We start from the raw sequence: 11,853 nt of genomic DNA, 5'->3' as shown, positions 1-11,853 counted from the left end.
ATTTTAAAGTGAAAAGAGTATACACTTTTTAAAAGTAATTGATCTTAATTATATCATACAATTCTGCACTTCTCCTTTAATTTACCTAAGCCCTAGTGCACAGAGCTTATGGCAGTCTTTCTTTTGAGAAACAAAGGGTTTTGCTCCTCTTCCTGCCCTCCTTACAGTACGAGAACAGCCTGTACAAAAAGCTTTATCAAGATGCAGGAACATGGTACATTCTACCACCAGAAGGGGACTGAAGCTTTACAGCTAATGATTGCACAGGGAGAAAAATCACATGATTTACTTGAAATGAAGCCTGTTTTCATTTTCAATGAGGCCATTAGAGAGATTATGTAAACAGACTATGTCTGCCACTCATTTAAAGAGGACAGGAAAAAGCAAGGCGATTCATATTTCAGCTGCTACCGAAGGGATGTAATTGTGGAGCACTTGGGCAAAATTACAGATAGGCGTGAAAGGTCTGACAGTTGTGGCTTGAAGCACAAATATGTAAGTTATTAAGTGAATGCAATACATGTATTACATATAAAGAGCACACACTGTATAGTGTTAAATCTAACACACGCAAACTGCCCTCAACTCTTGCCTTGGTAGTGAAGATCAGTTTTTGTACTGGTAGAAAACAAAATTCATCTTTTGTCAAAAATTTCTAGTCAGACTACCAGCTTTTTAGAACATAAATATTTGCAAATGTTTCAATGGCATGAGTAGTAGCTGCAGTCTAAGTACATTAACAGAATAAAAGGGAGGTTGACCATAAGTACAAGACTTCCTAATGAATTAAGAGCTCAGTCATCCAGCTTTATGCTGAAACATCCATACCTCTTACACTGTCCATCAATGACAGCAGAGTTCAGCAGTTGTTTGTGTATGTTGTGTTACAAAAAAAGGAACTAAAAAAAAATACACCTCTGAACAGAGTGACATAAGCTATTTTTCATTTGTAAGATGATCTGTAAACCTCAGTACAGCTTCATATGTTACAAATACAACCATGTTCACAGGAAATGCACGAATGCAGTTTAAACCAAGTCCTTTGAAAAGCACTTTTACGCCCTCCTTTCTCACACTTTCTCTAGCACAGTGGACTAGGCCTTTGTACTTGTGCTGTCCCGATTCGTCTGTTTGCATCCGTGATTTGATGACATCCATGGGAGTAGCTAATCCCCAGGCCAGGACTCCAGCAAAACCACCAGAAAGCAGCACAACTAGGAAACCTGCAAGAGAAGATGAAGGAGGGGGGCAATTAACTTAAGACTTGAACTGCTAGAGCTACGAGAATCTCAGATTTATTTTCTGGAGCTGCTTATTTAAGTCTTTTCAAATCTAACTCTGCAAATAATTTTAGGAACAGGAAAGAGAACAGAAGACCACTAAATTGAAATTTTGCTCAGTCTGGCATGGTTGGGACCTGCCAGCAGTGCATAGCTAGGATGACTGCATTAAAATCGTTGCATTCCTGCAGGTGGTCTCTAACATTTCTTCAAATGATTTTTCCATCTAATTCTGCTGGAACTCTGATCCTTTCCTTGGATTCATCCAGCCTGTGTGGTCTCTCTCAGGGAGTTCACCTTCCCAGGCCCCTTGTCTCTACCTCCCCTTCCACCATACAGCAATCTAAACACACGCTTCACAGATCATCACAGGCTATACAGCGCCTTGAGCAGTGACCACTGCTTGACCTGCTCTTGCAGAATAAAGTGAGGAAAAGCTGGAAAACACTTAGCCAGTCGTGCAGTTGCAGAACAGGGGAGTTCTCCCAGTTCAAATAGCAAACTTTGCTCCTTGGAAAGAGGAGGAAGAGAAGGAGCGCCTTCTCTTTCCGTAAGCTGCTTAGCAAATGCTAACTTTTTAACCTTCATGTTTTTCAGTAGTTAATTTGTCTTGCTATTGCAGTTGTGTATTTCCAGTGATCTCATACAAAACATGTGGCCTCTTGATTTCACAGCATGCTTGTTTTGCATGCATCACGCTGGCTCGTGCAGAGACAGCATCCGTTTTAACCCCACACAAACGGAGTGTGATGTAGAGCCTGTCACTCCGAGGCGCTGAACTGCTGCAGCCAGAGAGTGCTCAGACCCTCCTCAACCAGGCCTGCTTATTTTTATAATTCTCAGGAAGATGCTTTTTGCTGAAGGGAAAAATTTGTTTTGCCTCTCTGGTATTTTCTTAAAGGTGGAAGTAGATGGTTGTTTTTCAGGGCCAAGTCACCAACCGGAAAACCTAAGTCTCTTTCAGTTCTGCACCTGGACTCTATTTTTAAGCTCCAGCCTGACCCTGCACGAGTGCTCCATGATAGCTCATGGCGGTTTGTCCATGTTTCATTTCCAGTTGCATACCCCATTTCTGCACAAAGAGGATTTCATACTCGCATACTAGGTACTGGAGTGTGCTGTAAACACCCCTCCTGCAGCAAGAGGAGTAGCTGCTGAGGGACGAGATCCCCAAATGAACTTTTGGGGGAGGCACAATTGGGGGAGCTCCTATTTCATATAATCAAACCTTCTGTTGGCCAGATCAAAAACCCAAGGTGTGCCCTGCACTAGAGAGTGGGACCATCTCCCCAGTGTGTGTTCACAGCAGGCGCAGCTGGGTCAGGCCCCACGCTGCTCTCAGCACTACAGTAATGCACAAGAACAAATCCTAAATGTGCCCTAACTTGGATCATCCCAGCCCCTGGCTCCTGCTGTTTCCCCGCACAGCACATCATCGAAAATATCCCAGGGGTGCTCTCCCCAGCCCAGTGTCATTGCTGCGAGGCCCCGAAGAAAAGCCTCCCACCCTGCCGGCGAGCCGTGCCCGTGCTTTCCCAGCCTGCGTTATTTCAGCAAGGCGGGTGCTGGGAGGGGTCCTTGGCCCCGCAGCTCCCTCGGGGCGTCTCAGCCCCCACACATGCCGCAGCCGTGTGCTAAGCAGCTTACCCTGCTTGTCACCCTCTCAGCCCCGTGGGCCGGTTCTGCTCAGCACAGCTGGAGCAGTCAGCCAGCAAATCCCTCGCACCCAGCCCGCCTGTGCCCCTGGCTGAAGGGCACAAATAGCCTGGTCGTGCCCGGAAATTAAGACAGTGAAATAATAAAACATGCCCCTCACAAGGCACAGTTTTGAGCGAGGCCTTATAGGTGCTGGGTAATGTTTGCTGAGAATATGTTTTTCCTCTGACCATGATACAAAATAAGCCATTTTTGCAGATAATGCAAGACTCTTTCTTGTACCTACCCGGTTTATTTTTCCCCACTGGTGTAAGCCAGTCACACAGAACAGAATAGGTTAGGAAATATATTGCAGAAGAGGAGCAATCCCTGCAGAGTAATGCAGAGCAGCCTTTGTAGAGACCCCCAAAACCTTCCTCCTTTGCAATCACCTTCAGACAGTGCAGAGATCCTTGGTACTTGGGCTTGGAAAAATGTTGGGGAGATGCCACAGAAGGATGTGGTTGCTTCTGAGTTTGCATTCGAACTTTAGCTACCTCACTAGGTGTCATCAACATAACCTGTAAAGTTAAAAGACATCATTATTTTAAGCCTTCCCATTTAAACAGAGCTGTGATCCTCCTCCTGCCTGACGATCAAATCACTCGTCTCCCACCTTTTCAGGCAATAATATTTATTATCTAAAGCCATCAAGTTCCAGCTTCCTTGCATTGGTCTGCACTAAGTCACCACCCAGCAACAGCAGGACGCGAGTGTGAGTGTTTAACCCGAGCTCAGCAGCCGTGACGCTGCTCACACAGCCCCGCACAGCACGCGCTCTGTCGGCAACGTCACCCTCCGTCGCAGGAGGGAATTAATTCCCCCAGGTAACAGGCTGCTCCTGCTCTCCCTGCCCTGGTGGGCTCTGACCCCACTTCAAAGCTGCTGGCTGGGAAAGGCGTCTTTGTGCCGGGCACCTCCGCTCCAGCAGCTCGATGCACAGAGGCCACCGTTGAGCCGCGCCGACCTGCTGCCGGCCTGTCGTGTCTGATCTCCGTCATTGCCCCAACAGCGGCCCGTACTGCACAAGCGGAGCTACGCACTTGCTACGTAAGCCTTCCCTCTGCAGGCACGCGCTTAGAGCCCTTGGAAAATTTGCTACCCAGGTTGTTTTTCTTCTTCTTCTTTGTATGTTTTCTGCCACGGTCCATGTAATTCTTAATAGCATGTTCTTAACTATATTGGTACTCTCTAAAGTCAATCCAGCATGAGGTGCCCAGCAGGACTCAACTGCTCTGCAGCCCTAAGCAGCCGGGGGGCAGCGGGGCAGAGCATGACCCCCCGCGAAAACAAGCCCAGCACCGTTTCTGACGCAGGCTCCCTGCTGCCTCCCTCCCAGCGCTGAACAGAAACCAGTGTCTGCTTCTCCAGCCGCATATATGTGGGAACAAGATCCCTCTCTGTGATTTCCTTTTTGGCTGTTTACCTACCCGGACTGCACCAGTAGCACTTCCAGCAAGAGAAATATCCAGCTTGGAGGGCTTTGCATCTGCAGTACCATATCGCATTTTGCAGATGCTGCGAAGGAAGTTTCTGTATGTGCCAAATGAAACAGAGGAAATCAGTGATACTGTGAAGACTGACGCAGATACGCCTTTGTAAAATCCCCAAACCTGGTTGGAAACAGAGAAAAAGAACAGTTTTAAGAGAGAATAGCAAGGAAAAGTATCCGCTGTAAAACACTGCCCTTATATTGCTGAGTCAAAACTTATTTCTATTTTTTTTATTATTGGCAAAGCTGAGTTTCATGCTAACCCTTCTCCCAGAAAATGGTTGTATGTAATTGTGGTCTGTCCTCCCCAAACTGAGTAATGCAGCTTTGCTTCTCCAGCTTATGTAGGAGGTCTCTCCTACTGCTACTTCAAGCAGAAATAAGAAGCCATCCTAAGCTTGTATGAGCAATTCTGACGTGAGGTACCTGCCTTTTCTGTTCTGTATGTTTCTTGAATGCAGTGCCAAATTCCTTTGTAACGCCTTTCGGTCTGAATCCTCACCTAGGAATATAGGGGCAACTTTGAAATGTGGACATCAGATTAAAAAAAAAATCCAATAAAATATTGCTTTAACAGCAAACCAGTTAGTTTTAATCATAAAATAGCATCCCGAAACAATTTACAAGGTTTTTTAAAAAGAGCAAAAACCACACAACCAAATGAAGATAGTGAAATATGTGTATGTAACAAAGATTAAAGCATTCAGTTACAGGACTAGTTTTCTAAAAGGGGAAAAAAGGCAACAGGGTCTGTTTGCCTTTCAGTCTGTAGTCAAGAAATAAAGTTCCAACAGGTACCTTCACTGTGTCCAGCGGATAACCCACTGCTGTGCTTAGACCACCTGAAACAGACATTGTATTGGACACGGTTAGCAGCGCACCCACGGCAGAGCGCTTTCCCGGAGCAGCGGAAGAGGGGGGACTGCAGACAAACGCAGCTCCAGACTCCTACTGCTCTTGGCCCTGATCTCTCTCGAGCTCCAGCTAGGATGTTTAAGCCAACAATGATGGAGCAAAACAGGCCGATTTCTCCGAGCGACCGAGGCACGTTCGGAGGCGGGATCTGAGCGTCACAGGAGACTTCTCAGGAGGAGCAGTGCCGGCTGGGGCGGCAAAGACGCAGAAACCACCGCTGCTAGGAAGGGTCTGCACGTGCCACCAGCTCCGGGGCTCGGAGCAGCCCCCCTGAGAAGGCTCTCGGCGGGAAGATGACAGGGACAACATGCACCGCAGTATTGAACCGTTTCTGTCCCCCTCTCAGTTTAGGCAGTAAAGCATCTTTGGACCATGACCAAGCCACAATTACATGAGCAGCAAAGCGTCCCCGCTCACAGGAGGGTCTCTGAGTATTGCTGAGCAATTTTGGCATCATGTGCTTGACCTGGAAATATTAAGAACTAAAAGTACAGGGACATTTCTAAAAGAGAGGTGTTGCTCAGGCGTGACAGGTCCTCAGCAAGCTGTCTTTTATCCTGGTGGCGGGAGAGGTCCTCCTGCCTGCCTCCTGCCTGCCATGGGCTGGACGTGGTCTGGCTGCACTTTACAAAGCACATATAGAGTGAAAAATTCGCTGAGCAGAAGGGTTCGCAGCACCTTGCTGGACTAAGCCCCTGAAGCGCATTTCCTACAGGCACCAGACACCTCCGTGTGCTGCAAAGCCAGAGCAAGGCGCCAAAGCAAAGGCCCTCGGCGGGAGCGAGCCGCGGTGAGCGCTGAGCCCTCGCGGGCTGGCGCGAGGCAGGGACGGGCGGCAGCGCAGCCCGCGTGGCCCTGCCGTCGGAGGCGCCAGCGCTGACCCCACGCGAGGCTGTCCTCCCCCCATTCCCTTTCGGGCTCGGCAGGATCAAGGCGCAGCGGTGGATTAGCGGTGGGGCATGCGTGAAGCCGGCCTGCTCGGCAGCACGCCCCGCACAGCAGCTGACTGCTGTTCCCCTCCGGTGACAGCAAAGGCATTTTCAGCGGTCTAGGGGGATTTGTCAACCCTCTGTCGACACCCAGGCTCATTCTGAGACCTTAAAATAGCCACTGGAGTTGGAAACACATTAATCCTGTGAGACAAAGTTACTGCCTTAATTGCAGAGAGGGAGGGAATAGCAAATAGATCACCACCGCTGCCATCACCTCTGCTGCCTTTCTCAGCTCTGATCTACGTGTATCTGCTTGCAGATACAATAAAGGGGCTGATTAGCCAAGTTCCTCCGAGTATATAAACTGCCAGGTGACCTGAAAGGAAATCAGGCTGGGGGACAACGGAGCTGTATCCGTGTGGGTTGTTTATACAGAGATCAAGTTCATAAAAGTGCTTATATGAGCTCCTCAGGGAGCCAGGAAGTCATAGAAAACAGTGTGCTTCTGGTAGCTCACGAGTTAGAAACTGCCTGTCACTGAGTTCCCTTTTCTTCTTTTTTCTTTTTTTTAAGAAAAAGGAAGTTACTTAAAAATGTATCTGTTGCTGCAGTCATTTCACTAGGCATGTTCACCTGCAATTACACTGCTCCTTGGGAACTCTGAGCAGCTCTACTGTGTTTTGGAGAACAGCAGCAGCTGCTGGTGTGAGTCACCAGCAGCCAAGGCTGCAGTGCTTTACTCACAAGAAAACAATGGGCAGAGTCTTGCTTGCAGAAAAAATGAGGTTTGTTCTGCAAAAACTCTATTAGATCTGCCAGCAGGACAGATCAATAGCAGCGGACATAATGAACGGGCCAAGAAGCCGCCTTTTGTATTTCAAAGCCAAAATGAGATAAGGTTAAAAGAGAGAGAGTGAGGGAGAATACTCAGGACAGAAAGAAATAACAGCAGAATAAGATAGCTAGGAGGAGCAGTGCATCTGAGCTGAGCGGACAGTGACAACATACCAAGTCACCCGGGGCCACCTGTACTGTCCCCGATTGCCAGCTCTCAGCCCAGACTGCAAACACAGACCCCTCCAGCCAGGGAAGAGCAGCAAATAAGTTAATGTCAACATGACTGTGGTGTCCTCGGAAGAGCTGTGCCCTGGCCCAAGCACCCCATCCCAGCCCAGAGGATTTGGCATTACATCGGTTGCAAACTTCCTGAATCTTAAAGGCGGCACCCGGGGGCTGCCCAGACGCCAGTTATGCAAGGGCAGAGTGCGCCCGCGCAGCTGAAATCCAGCTTGCTCCACTGCGCTCAGGAAGGTAGGAGCCTTGCCATTTTTGCTGGCTCATGTGTATCAGGTAGCAGGGCTGATTTATGTACACTTGAATACACTTTGTGTATTCCCTTACAGAGAAATCACTCTGTTCACACGTTAAGATGAAGGGAGACAGCAACAACATTGACAAAAAAAGCAGGTTGCCCCAAACCAGCTTGTTCCCCATCGGTCCTCAGTCCAAAGGGCTCCTGTTCACCTTTGTTTCAATAGGGACAAAATATCCTGCCTGGGAAAAGACACCATAAGGGTAAACTTTTCACTGCTCCAACCAAAGTAGAGAGATGAGCCTCCAAAACCTCCCTACAACCACAGCCTGCCATGAACTGCCCTCCTTAAGAACCAAAGCACTCGGGGCAGTCAAGTTTTTTTGGCTGAGGTGCCAAGCCAAGTCTGTCAAAGGCTAGGAAGAAGGGCTCTGTACAATGTCAGACGATACAAATAGCCAGGGACAAAGATAGGCTGACCCATACATGCGCTGTTTGCACAGCAGAAGCAACAAAGGCCAGCTATGTATAGGATGCATACGGGAGAGTAATCCTATGGGACTCCCATTCAGTAACACTGCACAAGTTGTGAAGAAAATAATGGCAAAATCAGGTGGATGATCAGTGCTGGGGTTCAGTGAGCCAGTTTTCCCGCCTACTTTTTCTGAGATATTCTTAGGTATTGTGTGGAGGTTACAGCATTCCCTATGCACACACCCACACAGCAGCGACAAAACCTGATAACTCACAATCTCTTCACAAGTCAGGCCATTTAGACCTGGCAATTAAAGTAAGAGGGATCCTGCCACTGAAATGGCAATCAATAGACAGCAAGTAGCAGCTGTACAGAGCCCACCAGACTGTAACAGCTCTGAACTGTAAGCAAAATCCTGGCTTGGAGACACGGAAAGAAGCAGAGATCATGGTCCATGCATTGGATGGGTAGAGAGCAAGTTCCAAAGACCTATACTTTGCAAAGAGCTGGAAACATTAAAACTCCCCCGTACCCCAAACAACCTGAACTCCATCCAGTAACATTTCCCTGGCAGTGGCCAGCAGTAGCTGTTTCAGCTGAAGGGACAAGGAGATAGTATGTTCCCTCTGTGGGTAGACTATTTATCTACCCTGGGACTGCATGTGACTGGTGTGTAACCTTGCAGCAGGATGCAGAGAAGCCTGGACATGCCACAGATCAAGCTGTTTTACCAGGGCAGTGCTGGGTAAACCTCAGCTTCCCTTTCCCAGGTCTCTGGCTCAGGCCCAAAAGTCAAGTCATCCTTGGTCATTGCTGCTCAGGCCCTGCCATGGCCTGGGCTGCTGCAATAGATACAGACTCATAGGGAGGTTGGGAGGGACCTAAGGAGGTCTCTAGCCCAACCTCCTGCTCAGAGCAGGGTCAGCTATATTGGCCAACAAGGACATCCTTATAGATGAGTTGCTTTCCAGCACCTCCAGCCCCATTTTGTGGTTACTGAAAGCCTCCAAATTTAGTCACTAAACATGTTTCTCTCATGTTGTTTTCATGTGGAATCACAGCAGGTCACTGTTTCCCAGGCCAAAGGTGCTGAGCTTGTCCCGTGGGCACAGAAGCAGTAGCTCAGAGGAGAAGCACAACAATATTTGTGTGTGCTCTTGAGCCAGGCTGGATCTTTACATGGGATTCGAAGGGGCTACACCTCTGCTGTTTTTCAGAGGTGCCCAAGCTGTGTTCTCTCCAAAACATCTGCAAAACACAACAAGGTCGCAAGAACATCATTTACTAAACACAGACTCTGTTGTTATCTGTGTTGCCACTGGAGTTGCTTGATGCAGTTCAGCTGGGTTTGCAGCTTCTTTGGGAATGTGAAATCTGCTTCAGCTCTAACAAGCACAAGCTGTGAAACAACCTTAGTGCCAAAAACATCCCTGTTCTCACAGGAAAAGCTGTCCCACCCCTGGAAGCTGTCCCAAGCCCTTGCCCAAGGTACCTTGCATGTGTCGATGTGCAAGCTCCCAGTAGGGGACAACATGCCAGAAAACACCCCTGTCTGCCACTGAAAGATTGCATTATGCCTCTTAAAAAAGCCCTGAACTTGACACAGATGACAGGGTGGAAAATCTTGCTCTCAGACACCCTCAGGTGAGCAAAGTGCATTAAAATAAGCAAGCACATTTCTTTTCCCAGCTGGAGGGCTCCTCCACCTGCACCCTCCCAGGCTGACTCCCCTCCTGCCCATTTCCTGGGCCCACAGGCACCCATGGGAGATGCTTGCTGCCTTGCTGGGCTGTACGTTAGCGCACGAAGAGGAGGGGGCCACAGAAACCACAGCCTGGGCACCAGAATGGGGGGAGAAGGACAAGGTGAATGGCTGTTTTGAACCATGTTTTTGACTCTTCACATTCCCTAGCAAAAGAAGTTCATCCTTAAGTGGTTGAGTTATAGCAATGCCAACGAAAGCAATGGAGTCCCACCAGAGAACACAAACATCGCTGCCCTGCTGAGCCGAGCCAAGCCGAGCCACATATCAACAACAGCATTTAATCATGACACCTAAGATGAGGTTTAGAGTCCCCTTCAGAGCTGGACTGGCCCTTGCCAGCCACACCACTGGGCCCGAAACTCCACTAGGTGCTCTGGAAGTCAATGAGGAAAGAGGAGTAGAAAGGAGAGATGTCATGGAGAGGTAATATCCCCCTCTCCTACCAAGAGCCCTTCCTGAGCAGAGGTCCCCACACTGCAGAAGAGCCGACAGCCCGAGCGACAGGCACCGCTGGGCCCAGGCGCTGCTGAGCAGCCAAACCTCGCCAGCGTCTGCAGGTCAGGCAGTGAGCACAAAGAGGCGGCAGGGTAAAACTTGCTGGGGTCCCTCCCGGCAAATGGGCATTTGTAACCGGGCCACAGGTCACTCCTTGTTAGGAAAAGTCTGCCAAATTTCAGCAGCTCCGAGAGCCTAGTAAGCTTTGACATGCAGGGTTTGGACTGTGCGTCTCAGCCATCTGGCAGGTTTACCTGGCCTTTCTGGCGGCGGTGACCCCGTGTCTCTTGTCTTGCTATTCGATACTGTGCTAAATCTGACAAGGAGATTTCAGAAAAGAAATGAGACCAGTGGCTACATATTGTTGCTTAAAACAAAACTGGGTTTGAGCAACATATGCCCTCAAAATGTCTAAAATTAAATCACACTTTTTTTTTTAAATATAGCTAACTTATTCACTTGATCAAAGCCTGCTATGCAGCAGCCTGCAGTGAAATTACCATCAGAGCTGCAAATACATCTCAGCCTAAGATTACATAAATTTCATTGATTCAGACCTTCTTTACTGAAACAAAGCCATGCCTCCACCCTCCCAGTTTTATGAGATGCACCCTCAGCCCTCCAGAGCCATGACTCTGACCCCCAGCCAGGACCCCCAGGCATCAAACAGGGGAGGCTCTGCTGCCCAGGCAATGTTTGCCGGTTTGTATCTGCATGCAGCATTTTTCACGTAGTCTCTTCCTATCAGAGTTTTGCTCCATCACTAGACCGGAGGAGATTGCAGGGCAATGACCTCAGCCAACCAAACTGCAGGGCTATTTCCTCAGTAGCTCTGCGAACCTGCTCTGACGACATTTTCCACTTATTAAAGAATATGCTTTTGACAAGCAGCCCCCACCAAAAGACACTCAGCTCTACCGCTGCCACTAGGACCTGCTCATTAGCTTAATAACAAGGAAACACAGCTATCTGCTTTCATCAACAAGCACTACTTGATTTATTTACCTCCAATGGCCCCAGCAATGAAATCCATCCGGACCGAGTCTGCTGCTTTAATTAACCTGCTTAAACGTTAGGGAGGTAGAAGGGAGAACACCAATTCAGTCTTTTGAGAAACACAGCCCCGCAGGTTCTTCAGAGGCAGCGTGATCTGCAGTATGAACCACCTTCCTACTGTCTTCGCTTGCCTCCGGGGGCTGTGAGCCTTCCGCATACTCGATGAGTTTGTACACTGGAGGCAGAGACGGGAAGCTTGGATCTGTTCCAAGAACACAGCGAATAAGTAATCCCGTGAAGCCCTGCAATGCTGCGCCAGAGCTGCCGTTCCCAGTGCCTTTCTGCCTGGAAATCACAAGGAGTGGTGCCTTGCAGGGTAACGTTGGCTGTGAAGAGGCCATTCCCTATGAATTTATTAATCCCAGAAGATGGCTTTGCACCTTTGTTTGCCGAAGGACACTCACCGTGTGCCATGGAGAAGTGGTGTAGCGGCTGT

The 11,853-nt window shown here is 48.7% G+C and overlaps 1 protein-coding gene across 1 annotated transcript; it reads right to left on the bottom strand.

Annotated features, from left to right (window-relative positions):
* Positions 1-936: 936 nt before the first annotated feature.
* Positions 937-11,576, bottom strand: SLC25A47 (solute carrier family 25 member 47). The gene is made up of 5 exons (XM_013940989.2): positions 11,367-11,576; positions 5,266-5,309; positions 4,406-4,588; positions 3,223-3,496; positions 937-1,223 (listed from the first exon to the last, which is right to left on the bottom strand). Exons 1-5 carry the CDS (start codon positions 11,392-11,394, stop codon positions 937-939), a joined length of 816 nt encoding a protein of 271 aa, XP_013796443.1. The 5' UTR covers positions 11,395-11,576.
* Between the last annotated feature and the right edge of the window lie 277 nt (positions 11,577-11,853).

The sequence above is a fragment of the Apteryx mantelli genome, chromosome 4 (genome assembly GCF_036417845.1).
Source record: "Apteryx mantelli isolate bAptMan1 chromosome 4, bAptMan1.hap1, whole genome shotgun sequence".
NCBI lineage: Eukaryota > Metazoa > Chordata > Aves > Apterygiformes > Apterygidae > Apteryx > Apteryx mantelli.
The sequence above is the reverse complement of the archived record's forward strand: the minus strand, read 5'-3'. Positions and strand labels throughout refer to the sequence as shown.

Bases quoted from the DNA above. Each gene is read 5' to 3' on its own strand.
- SLC25A47 (XM_013940989.2), bottom strand. From the start codon at position 11,394: ATGGATTTCATTGCTGGGGCCATTGGAG. The intron at 4,589-5,265 runs GTACCTGTTGGA...GTTTCCAACCAG, and splicing joins ATCCGCTGGACACAGTGAAG to GTTTGGGGATTTTACAAAGG. The intron at 1,224-3,222 runs GTAGGTACAAGA...CTTCTCTTGCAG, and splicing joins AGTGGGGAAAAATAAACCGG to GTTTCCTAGTTGTGCTGCTT.